Source organism: Cnephaeus nilssonii (genome assembly GCF_951640355.1).
Source record: "Cnephaeus nilssonii genome assembly, chromosome: 6".
In the NCBI taxonomy this organism is placed as follows: domain Eukaryota; kingdom Metazoa; phylum Chordata; class Mammalia; order Chiroptera; family Vespertilionidae; genus Cnephaeus; species Cnephaeus nilssonii.
In genome coordinates, this window is record NC_137077.1 from 65492057 (window position 1) to 65507377 (window position 15321).

The 15321-nt window shown below is 41.8% G+C and overlaps 1 protein-coding gene across 3 annotated transcripts in view; it reads right to left on the reverse strand.

The window, feature by feature from the left end:
- PTPRB (protein tyrosine phosphatase receptor type B) overlaps positions 1-15321 on the reverse strand; it is a gene marked incomplete at its 5' end in the record, with an annotated part of 107186 nt that overhangs the window by 72078 nt on the left and 19787 nt on the right. For 2 of the 3 annotated variants that reach the window (XM_079773932.1, XM_079773933.1), the window contains one exon: positions 9825-10098. In XM_079773932.1, the coding sequence (XP_079630058.1) occupies positions 9825-10098 (274 nt within the window). Of the gene's footprint in view, positions 1-9824; positions 10099-10477; positions 10799-15321 lie in introns of those variants that run through there. The other variant, XM_079773934.1, reaches the window with a different exon arrangement.

Here is a 15321-nt window from a genome sequence, read left to right on the forward strand (position 1 = left end):
ACATTTTATAACATCATCAATTAATAATAATATACATGTATGCCGAAACCGGTTTGGCTCAGTGGATAGAGCGTCGGCCTGCGGACGCAAGGGTCCCAGGTTTGATTCCGGTCAAGGGCATGTACCTTGGTTGCGGGCACATCCCCAGTAGAGGGTGTGCAGGAGGCAGCTGATCGATGTTTCTCTCTCATCGATGTTTCTAACTCTCTATCCCTCTCTCTTCCTCTCTGTAAAAAATCAATAAAATATATTAAAAAACAAAACAAAAAAACAATAATGTACATGTAAGCTGACAAGTAAGCTGAGGCAGCAGTAACTTTAAGAGCCAAAAAAGCAGGGCTGAGCTTGGAGGACAAGGTTGTGTAGTTTACACCCCAGCCCAGCACAGGTTCACCTGAGAGTGTAGGCTCTAGAACCCGATGACCTGGGCTTGCACCCGGCTCCCCTGCTCTGTAGCTGTGTGCTCCGGGCAATTCCTGAGCCTCCCTGTGCCTCAGCTGTCTCACCTAGGCAATGCTGATGATAACACTATCATTATAGTAGAATTGCTATGAAGGTTAAATTGAGTATTTTATCCGGAGCACTAAAAACAGTATCTGTACATAGTAAGTGTTCAGTGTTAGTTAGTACTATTATTACTCCTATAATCAGGAGAAGATCTTGTCATAGAAGCAGGAGGCTGTAGTAGCAGAGAGCGTGGGCTTTGGAGTCAGAAGGAACTCAGTTCAAATCTCAGTTTCATTATGTATCGGTCATAAGACTTTGGGCAAGTTACTTCGTCTGTCTAAGCCTCCCTTCTCCCATCTGTCTGGGGAATATAATTATAGTACCTACATTCTTGGGGCTTTCAGGAGTAACAAAATACAGAGAAGATTTTACCTGACATACAATGGGCACTCAGATATAAATTTACTCTGTCTACTTGGTCATAAATAAAATTCCTCTGGCCCTAGCAGGTTTGGCTTAGAAGAAAGAGTGTCAGCCTGCAGGCTGAAGGGTCCCAGGTTCAATTCCAGTCAAGGGCATGTACCTCGGTTACAGGCTCTGGCCCTGGTTGGAGCATGTGCAAAGGCAACCAATCGATGCGTTTCTCTCACATCGATGTTTCTGTGTCTCTCTCTCCCTCCAACTCTCTCTAAAAATCAATGGAAAACTATCTTCAGGTGAGGATTAATAAAAAGTCTATATATATAAAACCCTAATATGCAAACAGACTGAACAGCAGAACAACCAAACAACCAAACAACCGGTCATTATAACGTGGGAGCGGGGCTGCTGGCAGACAGGGGGCCGGTGGCCTTGGTGGGAGGGGCTGGGCAGGGGCACAGAGGATGGGCCGAGACCAACCCCTGTGCCCACTGCAGCCTCGCGGCCCACAGTTCCTTTCAAGGTGCACGAATTTGTGCACTGGGCCCCTAGTAAATAAATAAGAACAAATGTGAGCTCTTCTTAAAAAAAAATTCCTCTAAAAAACTGATAAAATGCAGGCAAAAGTGGAATACAATTTTTTAAACCAAAGTGATAAAAGCCTTAATTGCTGTCTTCATAAAAACTAACCTTGAGAAAAATCTTACCAATTTATTCCCATGAACTAACTTTCTAACCCTTAAGATAAAAAAAAAGTTCCCAAGGTGGTTCACATTTAAAAGCTCTGGAGGAAAACAGTTTTTTGTTTTTTTTTTTATTCCTGGCAATATTATTTCTATCTTAGATAATAGTCTATAATTAAGGACATCATAATAAAAGCAAAGAACATAATTACCCCTCACAGAAAGTTTTCGTATTGTCTGGCAAGGATGGTATTTCACTATCATAAGATTCTAATAGCCAGCGAAACTCAAGAACAGCCTTGTCATAGCCAACCAACAGGACACATTTTTGCTGAAGAGGCATTTTAAGGACAAGGATGAGAGGGACAGCTGCTTTCCAGGGATAGTTCTAATGAGATCAATACTGTACCGTCATCGATGTCTACAACTGAGTCAAATAAAGGCCAAAGAAAATGATGTTATGTTCAGTATAATCTAAACATACATGATCTGCAAAATAGGAGCTCCAGAAAATGAATTTTAAGGTTCCGTGCCTAGAGGGTGAAGTTCAAAAATGCAGACTTTATCTAATCTCTCTGAGCCAGAAAACAAAACAGTCAATCCTTTGTACATCCGCTAGAACAAAGGAACAATGAGACTGGGAAGTGCCTGGGCTGCGAGAACCTGCACTGGAAACAAACACTTAAAACCCCATTTATGCTGTGATAAAGCCCTTTGCTGGCAGCTGTCCACTATTGCTATGCATGCAGCAAAGTTAGTTTTCAGACATCTCAAGCTAAGCCCAATGAAAACTCTGCTGTATTAAAAACAAAGTTTTCAATATTTTATTAGAAACAAATTAGATACCTCCATCCAGGATGCTAATTTCATATATAAATATATATAAATAGGGAGATTTTTAAAATGCTATTTGGAAATCTAGTTATATGTCTGTAATCTTCTGGACTTATAAGTTGTATGTAATTAGAAAACCCTACTTAACTTATGCAATTTATGCCGATGGCTAGAGGTAACATAGGTGTGCAGTATAGCCTTTCTGGTTTTTCCACTCAACACTCTCATACATGGTAACCAGTGAAGTATTATCTATATAAATAATAAAAGCCCAAGGGACCGTTATGGCGGAACGACCAGAACAACCAGTCGCTATGATGCACACTGACCACCAGGGGGCAGATGCTCAATGAAGGAGCTGCCCCCTGGTGGTCAGTGCACTCCCACAGGGGGAGTACCACTTAGCCAGAAGCCAGGCTCACAGCTGGTGAGCGCAGCGGCGGTGGCGGGAGCCTCTCCTGCCTCCGCAGCAGTGCTAAGGAGCAGCGAGCAGGCAAGCAGTAAGAAGCAAGTGGTCCCAGATTGTGAGAGGGCGCAGGCCAGGCTGAGGGACCTACCCCTTCCCTCCCCCCCTGCACAAATTTCAGGCACCAGGCCTCTAGTAAACTATAAGAACTGTTGAAAACCATAAATCAATAATGTAATCTCAAACAATACGTCAAGATTTATCATTAGCCATAAATTTAAGATATCTTTGTGTTCCTGAGTTTCAGATAGACCTGGAATGCCCAATGCAAAGTGCTGCCATATTCATCTGCCAGATTTCAGTGAATCTACCAGTATTTGGAAGTCCTAGAATTCCGTAAACTGGCTTGATGTCAATCCAACTTTTCTGTTCTCAGAGGAAAAGATTAAGTGTAGCTACATTCCTGAACCAAAATTAATTCTTCCTTTTCTTTCAGTTTTTTTTAATGTTACAGGAAGAGGGAGAAACTCATATATACATATAATGAAAGCAATATTTTCTTTAAAAAATTCTCTTGCATGGCTATTAAAATATCTTTTGATATAGGAATTTCCAGAGTGTTTAGAGTTCAAAATGATAGTATTCATTTTGGAAATAAAATCAACCTTATCACAAGAGTGCAGGCAACCCATGGGTTAATACCAAACGCTCTTCTTGAAGTCATAATAGCACCACAGCCTATCTGTAAGATCTGAGAGTTTACAATAGATTTTCTCAGTTTTGGAAACCTGCACCAACGGATGGTTTGTGGCTTTTGCCCGACAGAAGAACAAAGTGAAAAAGCGATTGCTCACAGTCTCCAGTTAATTAAATATATCTTTTACTTTGTGATTGTTGCTGTTTGACTATACTAGTCAGCTTTCTGACGTCTTTTAAGATGATATCCTATATTATGCCAACACATCAGGTTAACATGCATTTGATTTATCACCTTAATACTCTAGAAATGAAGTTCAGGCAAGAAGGAACTTTCAAAGTTTTAACAACCTTGAAAGGGAAATTAAAGCAGTTTTGACAATTATTTGCATCATCATTAAGTGCAGGGTGCCCCCTTATTTTCCAGGTCATCACATTTGGCTCTACATATGTAATTAGTAGATGGTCTGCCATCTGAGAGTTTACAATCTACTTAGGCAATTAACAACTAACTTTGATATTAAATACAACCTGGGTTCAAATTCCAACACTGTCTGTTACAAAGGTGACTTTAGGCAAGCTGCTTACCTTTGCTGATGCTCAGTTTCCTATCTATAAAATGGGACCCACAATCTGTTGCAGAGTTTAAGTGCTAAGAGGTAATGGAGGTAAAGAGGTAAGTGCAGCCCTCACACATGTTGGGCTCTCAGTAAATAGCAGTAGACTTCTCTGACAAGGTCAGAAAGATGTCAGAATTATTCTTTATCACCCTGGGGGATTCCAGCGAATTGGTGTCTGGGAATGGAAAGTGAAGCAATTTTTCTGTATTCTCCTCTCATTCTGTCTGGACAAATTGGATTTTATTTATTTCTTGCTAACCTGTAGAATGCCATGCCCACCAACAGAAGTCAGACTAATGGAGGAAGCTTCCTAAGCACACAAAAGAAGATCAAGCTCAGAGCACTCAGTTGGTTCATTCCCTACATGTAGCTCAGCTTGACTTTAGAACTCCTGAAATAGACTGCAAGTAGCTGATTGCTAAATACTGGCGTCCATCATTAAGAATTCAACGCAACTGCAAATCATTCGCTGCTAATAATTTATAATTTCTTCACACTCTAACACATTTAATCATTATTTCACCCTTGTGTAGGCTACACACACACACACACACACACACACACACACACACACACACACACAGACTTATTTTGTAGTATATTTTTTCCTTAAAAAGTCAACTTGGAAAGTAATAACAAAGTGTCATGTAGTAATTTGAAAGAACTAATACCAGCTTAAGAATTATGTCCGTTTTGCAGAATAGTGGAAAGAATTGCGAGTTGGATGCAGTGAACTGGGGTTCAAGTTCTATGCCTATCCTCTGTTAGCTGTGTGGATTCATGATCTGTTAATTCTTAGGAATATCAATCTTATCTCCAACCTGAAAGTAATAATAGTAAACTAACTAGACATTTAGTATGTGACAAAAACCATTCTAGAATTTACATATGAACCACTTAAAACCTCAAAAGACCCTATGAAGTAGGCAATATTTTTATTATCCTCCCCACTTTATAGATTAGGCTTGGGGAAGTTAATAACTTGCCCAAGGCAACTTGTCTAGGAAGTGATGGAGGCAGCAGCTTTCAGAACTCAACTCTTAACCACTCTGCAACCTGTGCCTTCATAATACTCCCTCCTCAGGACTGTCCTGAGGATAAAATTAAACAATATGTGGTCAGTGTAATATTTAGTTTATCTATACAGATTTGACCATGCATAAAGAGAAACGGTACCAACATTTTGATGCCAATGAAAAATAGAAAAACTATGCCAATAGCTCTTGAACTCCAGTGTGCACTGATCCACCTTGATATTTGTTTAAAATCAAATACCCTAGACTCCACTCTTTTTAAATTCATCACAGGTTGGGTAGAAGCCAAAAATATGCTTTTATAACAAGCTCTGCAAGAGATTTTGATGCAAATAGCTTACAGAAATCATGGCCTATGTTTAAAGCTATGTAAGTGTTATGGGCTGAATTGTGTACCTCTAAAATTCATATGTTGAAGCTCTAACCCCCAATACTTCAGAATGTGACTGTATTTGGAGATAAAGCCTCTAAAGAGGTAATAAAGTAAAATGAGATTGTTAGGGCAGTGGTCGGCAAACTCATTAGTCAACAGAGCCAAATATCAACAGTACAACGATTGAAATTTCTTTTGAGAGCCGAAAACCGACTTCTGCGCATGGGCCACGAAGTTTCAATCGCACTGCACGTGTGCGCCCGCACGTGCTATTTTGTGGAAGAGCCACACTCAAGGGGCCAAAGAGCCTCATGTGGCTCGCGAGCCACGGTTTGTCGACCACTGTGTTAGGGGAATCCCATTCCAATCTGACTGGGGTCCTCATAAGAAGAGGAGATTAGGACACAGACATCACAGACAGAGGGACCCCACGTGTGGACATAGTGAGAAAGTGGCCACCGGCAAGCGAATCAGAGAAGCCTCAGAAGAAACTTGCTGACACCTTGATCTGGGGCTTTTAGACTCCAGAATTGTAAGAAAATAAACTTCTGTCATTTAGACCATTTAGTCTGTAGTATTTTGCTGTGGAAGCCCTAGTAAGTTAGTGCAATAAACAACATTTTGAAATGGAAATAATAGCTGATATGACAATTTGGTAATTACAGCTTCTAAAATGCTCTTTATTAAAGACAAAGGAGTTAACCATATTAAAAGTGCAGATTTTTTCCTCTCATGAATAAGTAGGTGAAACTAACTAACAAGAGGGCATATACCACTAAGATATTCTTCCTATAGGTGAAGTTCCCTACCACTAGTCTACTTCCCTGGGCTCCATAACTTACCCATAACCCAAGGAGAATAGGCCATATTTTTAGTATATGTATATTTTCCCACTAAAATACTCATTTCTTTCATTCATATTTACTTGTTTATCATCTATCTATCAATCAATCTATCCATCTATTCACGCATAGATCCAACTCTTAATCTATTCATTAACTCATTCATTCATCATCTATCCATCCATTTAATCAATATTTATTGAACATGTACCATGTACTAGATGCCATTTTAGTTCCTACAAAACTACTTCTTATTGATGGGAGGATAAAAGCCCCCAAAAGTTCTAAGTGAAAACCAGAAAATTTTATTTAAACAAACTTAAATGTCCTTAGGATGCATTCAGGTAAGGAAATATGAAGTGGTCAAATGAATTGGTATCTAAAAAGAGAGAAGCCACAGCTCAGCTCTGGAGAGTGCTAGGCATATTGATGGCCCAGTTTTGCCAAATTTTCCAATATTTTAAGAGAATCCATACATCTGTTTTTTATGTAAATTTTCCATTTTTTAATGCCGGTGAAACAAACTGAACTCTTCACAAACACTACGTGAGCCAAATAAAACAGCTATTATTCAGACACCTACACATCCCTCGGGGCTACCAGGTCTCAGCTTCTGCTCTAAACTGAGGACACAGTGTTGCAAAAGTGCTGGGTTCTCCAATATCAGCTCTCTTCATATCTGATTTCTGATGAAATCACAACTAAGTAATCTGGCTTTCAACTTCTTATGATCGTTGCATAGATGATTTAGTGGCTGAAGAAACCTGAGACCTTCCCAATGTCTTCTCCGTGGTTATGAAAGCATGACATACATTCAGGAGGCAGGGCAAGGTCTTCACCCAGGAACGATGCGGCAAAGGTCTGACACCACCTTCATCATGACCTTCTCTCACCTCCGCACAGCCCTGCAAGGGCATCATGTATTGTTCATCGTCTTTATAAGCTCACCAATCACTACCTGGTGTTAGTCACTGCGGTATCCATGCTCAATAAATGTTTGCTGGACTGAATATGAGTACACAAATTTTGCTGTTCCAATTTAAAAGCCGGAGTGAAAATTGATTGTTGCTGAAATAGTTCTCATTTAGTTAAAAATTTGATCTTTAAGGTCATGTCTACATGACACCAAAATAACTAGTTCTTTTAGAAAATTATCAGGAAAAACCATCAGACAAATCACACTTGGAATGATACAGAGATAATTTAAGCAACTGCTGCATTTCTAGCCAGGTCATGCCTTGCTCTCACTCTGTTTTATTGCAGACCAACAAGACAGGCAAATTGGCATAAGGATAGCACATCACACTTGGAATGACTTTTCTCTTTGAGGTTATATCTCAGAGTTAATATTATATAACGCTAGTTGGTCCTGTTTTATTACACTGAAGTATAATTTGTAGATCTCATCTCTGTAATTTAGCAATTAATATAGAGGAATACTGGTCCTTTTTCTTAAATAAATGAAAAATTCACATATATCCTTAAAATATAGATGGCACTATTAACAAAAAATAAACAACCAACCAAAAACATCCTCCTTGATACCTGATTTTAAATCTTAAGTTTCAAAAAAAATGTTTACTTAAATACAATTATTTGTTAAGTGTGGAGAATCCTAAGAAGAGCTATACCATCATACAAATAAGTGTGAAAACTTATTACACAAACATCAGCTGCAAGTTTCATTCTTCATATTCATTATGGAGCGCATAAAATGTGTGGTGTGAAGTGTACCTGTGGTACTGTAAAAGTAACTCCTTAGGGAAAATGATGAGAACCTGAATGCTAACACATTGGATGCTGATGAAGTCTTTTTTAAAAACTCAACATAGTTAATAAAATTCAAATATTTGTTACATTTCACAAATGTTTCTGGACTTGAAACACCTACATGCATAATTAAGTTGAAAGGGCATTCTAACTAGTAACCCCCATAATATGTCCTTTTCCATCACCGTTCATTTCCAAAAAGTGAAACCTATGGGTCAAATGACTGCATCCTGGCTTATGGATGTCTCCATCCTTTCTCCCATAAGCTTCCGAAGGCTCACCTGTTTTTAAAAAGCATCTGGTCCATTCAACACAGACATCTTAGCAAATGTAATGAATACATCTGGAAGTTCCGTCATAAATTTCACAGTATTAGCAACCTGAGTGTTCACAACACTATGCTCACATGCCAAGAAACCAACAACTTTATGACTAAAAACCAAGCTGCTTAAACTTCTATGAAATACTCTAATTACGTGGTTGATTCCAGTCTTTCTGCTTCTATATAAAAATACAACTAAGTGTTTAACAAGTGGTATTTCTTTTCAACTTAAGTTCTTGCAGATCTCAGGAATTATCTAAAAGTTTCATCTGAAGTAAGTCCAGTGATGTAACTGGGCCTTCTTCACTTTTCTTTGGAAAAAATAAGAGAATTAATATTTGCTTGACTCAGTTCATGAGCCCAGTTCCATTTCCTGACCCTGAGAACGGAAAGTTCTCACACCTCTTTAAAGAACTACAGCTGAAGAGGTGATCTTTGTTCAGGCTGCATGTGAAAGAATAAGTAAGGACAACACATTTCTAAGTTTAACTTCGGGAATTTTTCAGTGAAATTTGACTTTCTAGATAAAAGTAAGTCTTCCCTATTGCAATAAATAAAGATAATGGTAAAAGGAAGACGAAGGAAGTCCTAAGACATCAACGTCGTTAGAGAAGTTAGAACACATCTGGGGGTGGCATGGGGATTAATGAGGTAAGGTGCGTGAGAGTCCCCTACCTGAGTGGCTGGCACTCGGTAAGAACTTGGGGCTAAATGACCAAGTCTACCACACTTATTACACAGATAAGCAAACTGAGGCAGGAAAGACAAAGTTGGCCTGCATATATGCATGGAAGGATGTACCGAAAGTGTAAAGAAAATAACTGACTTGAGGTGCAGAGTAACCAAAGGACGTTCTCTGATACTACACAGCTTTAGTTACGTAATACAAAATTACTTTCGTACCCTTGTTTCACGGCACTTTTCTAATATTCTCTTATGAATGGCTCTATTCTACTCCTGAAGATTTTGTATCCTGGTTCCAAAAATAAAACCAAGTTGAGGAAAGGCATATCCCTAATCATTGCACTTCCATTATTTATTCTAAAAACATTGACTTAAAATTATTCCAGGGCCTGACAACGTAATGGGTTGGAAGCTCAAACCACATCAACTTGAACAAACTCCCTCCACAGCCCGCGGTGTCTCTTTGCTGTACCCTAGAAGCGGCTAGTCCGCTGTTTTCAGCACCAAGGAAGTCTCTGAAAGCCCGCCAAGCTGCTTCTGGCCAGACCCGAGGCTATGTATCTTCGCAGGCACTTTTTTACCTTTATTTATTTTTTTTGTATGCCTGGGACTCAAAGGAAACACCAGCTGGATGAGGCAGGGCTCAGCCCGGAGTGGCCTGGCCATCCAACAAGCACCTGCCACCCCCTTTACCTGTTTGCAAGACCACACTTCTCTCTTCTCCATCCAGAGGCACAATCCTGAAGTTGTAGGTGGTTCCCGCTTGCAAATCTCGGGGATTGCATTCATAGGTGGTGTTGTCTATCCTCACGGGGTAGCACCTCGTGAACCCCGATGTGTCATTGCTGTAGATGAGGCTGAAGTTACAGGGCGGCCCCCAAGTCCTCCACCGGAGAGACGCGGCCCGGCTGGAGACCCTGGACTCGGTCACGGTGAAGTTACATCGGGCCGGCTCGCCCAGTCCGGTCTGCAAAGGAACCAGAGACAGCAGCTGAAGCCCGCAGCCCGGGCTGCCCGGGGCCGGTTCCCCCCGCGCCGCCGCCGCGCAGCCCTCGCCCCCAGCCTCAGCGCGTCCCGTGGCGCACCCCGCAGAGAAAACGCCCGTGGGGGCGGTGGGTGGCAAAGGTCTCCCAGCTGCTCCTTCCCCAGAGCAGCAGGAGAAAAAAGTGGTTTTTTTTTTTTTTTGCCTTTGACAGTCTGGCTGGAGGCTCCGAGGAGGACCTTGCTTCCCAAGAGACATAAAGAAATTGGGCCACCTCCCTCCCCAAAACAGGACCGAGGAGACCAGAACGTGGAGGGAGTGGGCGTTTGGTGGTGCGGGGCGGGGATCTCCTCCGTCCACTCACCCGCAGCAGGCTCAGCGCGGCGCACAGGGCCAGCCCGGCGCCCCGGCTCAGCATCGCGGCCCGCGCTTCCCCCCTGGCTCCGCCGACGGCCGCGTGGGGAGCCACTTGTGGCGCGCGCTCAGGGCGCCCCGCGGGCACAGAGCGCTGCCCTCGGGGCTGGCGACGGGCGAGGGCTGCAGCGGCCGCCGCGGCTGCGACTGTGGCTGCCGCCCCGGGCGGGCTGCGGACGCGAGAGGCGGCGGGGGCCGGCAGCGCGCCGCCCTTCCCACGCTGCCATTCTGACCCGCTCTGCCTCGCCCCGCGCCCCGTCCGCGGACTTCCGCAATCAAAAGGCAATTTCCTCGTCTCCCGGCAGAGGAACAATGCGCCGGCCAGGGAGGGAGCCCCGAGGAGCCAACGCCTGAGGCTGCCAAGGGCGTCCAGGCGGGCCAAGCTGCCCCCCGTGCCCCGCGCCGCCCTCGCCCCGGCTAGGGGTCCTGTCTGGATCCCGGGAGCACGGCTTCCTCCTCTCTCCCCCTCCCCTCGGCTTTCACTTTCCCCGCTCGGTGGTCCCCAGCCCCGCCGCCCCTGCCACAATCAGCACTCGCTCCCTCTCACTTTCCAGCCCCCGACCCCTGCCCCTTCCTCCCTCCACGCCCAGTGCCTCCCCCTCCCTGTCTTCCTTCCTATCTTCCTCATCTGCTTTCTCCAGGGCCTCTTTTTCCCAGGATTAAACTTAACCACGACAGAATTCCCGGGGCCATCGACACTCCGCTGAAGGCTTTTATTAGAGTGCTTTTGCCCTTCTCACCTCAAAGCATTCATTTGTCCCCATGCGCATCCTTCTGACACCAGCAAGAGAAAAAGACCCCCAAAGGGTCTTGTCCATTGTCAACTTGACCTTTATTTTTTTTCTGCCATTCACTTTCCCCTTCCTCTTATGTCCTCCCTAAATGCTATGCAACTGGTGCTAACCAAGAACAAATATCACTGCCAATTGTACAACCCACAGGCAAAGCAGTTTCACCACTGATCACCCAGTAGTTAAAGCCATTTCATCCATAAATGTCCAAGGAATAGAAGAAAGAAATATAAGCTCTTGCTTGTGGAAGATACTATTGATGGCTCAGCTCCCCCACATATAACAAGAAAAAAGAAATTTATTCACTTTTCAGGACTGACTACATGCTTTTTAGCAACTGCCTCGGTATCTGAATGATCGTGTATCTGAAAATGGATTTTACAACAGTTCCCAATAACCAAAGAACAAGCATGTTTAATTGTACAATTAATTAACAGGTGATAATAACATAATATTGCAATAGCTTTTATAGTGTTTGAATGCTTTTTGAGGGGTGCCATCCCTAATAGCTATCAAAAGAGATGAGATTTCACATTTTAATTTTCAAATCAGAATACTCTAGAACTAACTCAATGAAAAAAAAAATAAAGACATATTCCCTTCTTTTCAAATAGATTATATACACAGAAAGCTATATTATTGGCTACTCTAATGACTGCTTTCTACTTTGAAGTAATGCAGGGAAAAGTAAAAATTATTTAAAATATTTTAGGAAATGTGTGTGTGTGTGTGTGTGTGTGTGTGTGTGTGTTTAATCTCTTAATGAAAACATGACATTTTCACTCCTTCAGAGATTCTATGGGCTTTCCTGTGCAGTCAGACCAAAGATTTCAAACCTCCTTTGAGTTAACAAACACTCAAAGGTCAAACTTAAAGCATGTGTGTATTTTTGGAAAAACTGAATCTTTGCTATTTCACTGTTCAGGTCATTTGTCTTAGAAAAGTGCTTTTGCCCTCCATATTTTGCCCCCAAGTTCAAGGGCTTTCACAGCCTGGCATGCCTTTCTGCACCACCAGAAATCGCACTCTCCTCCCTCCCTCAGATACTGCAAGCCTCCAGGCCGCCTCCAGCCTTTACGGGGGTCTTTTTTCAGCTTTCTTGCTTTTCAACATCTTGTTCTTTTTGTGCTGTATTCAGAGGACAATGTGCTTTCCTCATCTGCAAAACTGGAATAGTACCTATTCTAAATATTTCCTAGAGCTATTACGAAGAATAAATAGATCACATATGTTAAAGCACCTTTGCAAACTCTAATGTGCTGTACAAATGTCAGTCTGCCTAGTTATAGATTGCACCCAAATCAGCTTTTTTGCTCTTTTGAAAAGTTATTCTTCACATAGGTTGTGCTTTCCTAACTTCTACTGCTCATCCCTCTTTTCCACTGAGGTTTATAAACCTTTCTCATAAATTGTTCCTTGGATTTGGAATCTTCTCACCAAGTAGGTCCTGTATTCTACAAGTTTTCCCAAGCATCTTTTTTTAAATTGTTGTTCTTGTTATCTTTATTTTACTAAATTTATAAAATTCTTTGTTGTTTAGAGTATGACATATGAATCCTTTTCCCCCCATTGACCTCTCCCCGCATACAAGTCCTATGGTTGATCTCTCCCCCTCCCCCCTACCCGCCGAGGTTGGATAATTTGTTTGATGCTCTATGTCTATGTCTCTGGATCTGTTTTTGTTCATCAGTTTATATTGTTCATTATATTCCACAAATGAGTGAGATCATGTGATATTTATCTTTCTCTGACTGGCTTATTTCGCTTAGCATAATGCTCTCCAGCTCCATCCATGCTGTTGCAAATGGTAAGAGTTCCTTCTCTTTTACAGCAGCATAGTATTCCATTGTGTAGATGTACCACAGTTTTCTAATCCACTCATCTGCTGATGGGCACTTAGGCTGTTTCCAAATCTTAGCTATTGTAAATTGTGCTGCTATGAACACAGGGGTGCATATGTCCTTTCTGATTGGTGTTTCTAGTTTCTTGTGATATAGTCCTAGAAGTGGGATCACTGGGTCAAAAAAAACCAAGCATTTTTTTTTAAAACACTACATGCCAGCAACCTTATAAGTTAATTTTTAAGTTACTTTCATTTCCAGTAGACTGTGCAACAATCCTTTCTTATAATCCTTCCTTTTGTGCAGGCAAACGCACCAAAAAGGCAACATTTGAGGAGGACTAACCAAGCAAGTAATGGCAAAGGTTCCTCACAACAGTTTAGATGCTTCCAAGATCTGTATTACTAACAGTGAGCTGCTAATAAGGCCTTGGGAATAGGAGATTGGAAAAGGAGGAATGACTTCTTTATATGCACTTATTTGATTTTTGAGAGACACATATATTTAGAATCATGTGCTGTCCTTTATTTATTTTAATGTCAATTATATGAAGACTCATAGCAGTGCATGAAGGAAAGGACCAGTAGTCACAGGCATTTCTTTTCCAAAGTTATGTAACTGCTAGTGTGCCAGTTCTTTTTTCTTTCTTTCTTGCTTTTCTTTTCTTTTTTTTTTTTGGGGGGGGGGAGTTAACGGTCACACAGAGTGCCCCCAAAGTTAGTGGGTCCTAAATAACTCATAAAAAAGTAACATAAAAAACGATGAGGGAAAGTCTAAATTCAGGATATTATTGTTACATTTTTCCTTTTAAAAGCATTTACACTAATATTAAAAATTAGAATTATAAGGGATTCAAGGCAACACGGGGCTGCCAGATACCATCTTTTTTACAAGTTTATTTGAAACGACTGTACAAAGTGTAAATAAATCGATTCCCTTTTTCCTTTGTTCTGATCTTTGTTTGGAATTCCTCAACTTCTTTTGAACCTATTTATCCTGGGTAATGACACTGCGTTTGCTTTAGGAGTTACTGCATTCCAGGAATTTGGGATCAGCCACCCTGTAACTTTTCAGGGGACAACCTCTTCTCTTTGCCACTAGGGAACCTTTCCCAGCCTGCATGGGGAAGGGGGAGGCTGCTTTTGACTAGATCTGAGTGAACAGGCAGCTGTCTTTTAAACAAGTTGTCATAGCAATGAATGAATAATTGTTATCATTTACATATTCATTAATAATGAATTCATGGCTCTTGTCACATTAAGAACATAGATGTCAAATGATACGACTGGTCTAGGGGCCACACTTTGAGAACAGCTACTTCATTCAGATCAGGGCTTGGGCTGGGGGTGGGAAGGCTGTGGGGATGAGAGAAGAGCAGAGCAGATTGGTAAAGTTGATTGGTTAATTCAGACACCTCACCCATGACCTGAAATTGTCTTTGTGACTTGGCCTCTGCCCATCTCTTGCCTTCCTCCTGCTTGCTCTCCACGCTTCAGTAGCCTAGGTCTGATAATTCACTGTTTATTCAGCAAATACTGACTGAGCATTAGCTGTCAGACTCTAGTTCCGGTTTTGGAGACACCCCCATGGAGCCAACTTTTTCCTGCCCCTGGGCCTTTGTGCCTGCTGTTTCATCTTCTTGGACCACTCTTCCCCAGGTGCTCTGCTTGGCTATCTTCCTTTCCACCTTCAGGTCTCAGCTTAAACACACACCGAAGGGGCCAGGCCCTTTCTGACCTCACAAGGAAAAAGTGTCCTTTTATCGTTCTTCATTTCACTAACGCATTTGTTTCATTTAGAACATTAATGACACTATCTGCCTTCCAGGGCATATGAGGAATTCCCTTAAAACAGAGTCTTTTTTGTCTTGTTCTTTTTGCACAAAGCTTGGCATAAAAGTACAGTTTCAACAAATATTTGTGGAATGAATGGATAAATGAATAAATGAATCTTTGTAAGTTGCTCAGTAAATATTGTTATGTGAATAAATACTCTGAACAAGTCCTTCTAAACATATTCCATCTGGATGCCTCAGATATCATCTTGGAAGGGAAGATGGGAAAGAGAAGAGAGAAAAAAAGGAGGGAAGGGCAAAAAAAGAAAAAAACACCACAAGGTTGATTTTTGAACAGAAAGAGATGGAAAATGATCTGAGCAGGAGG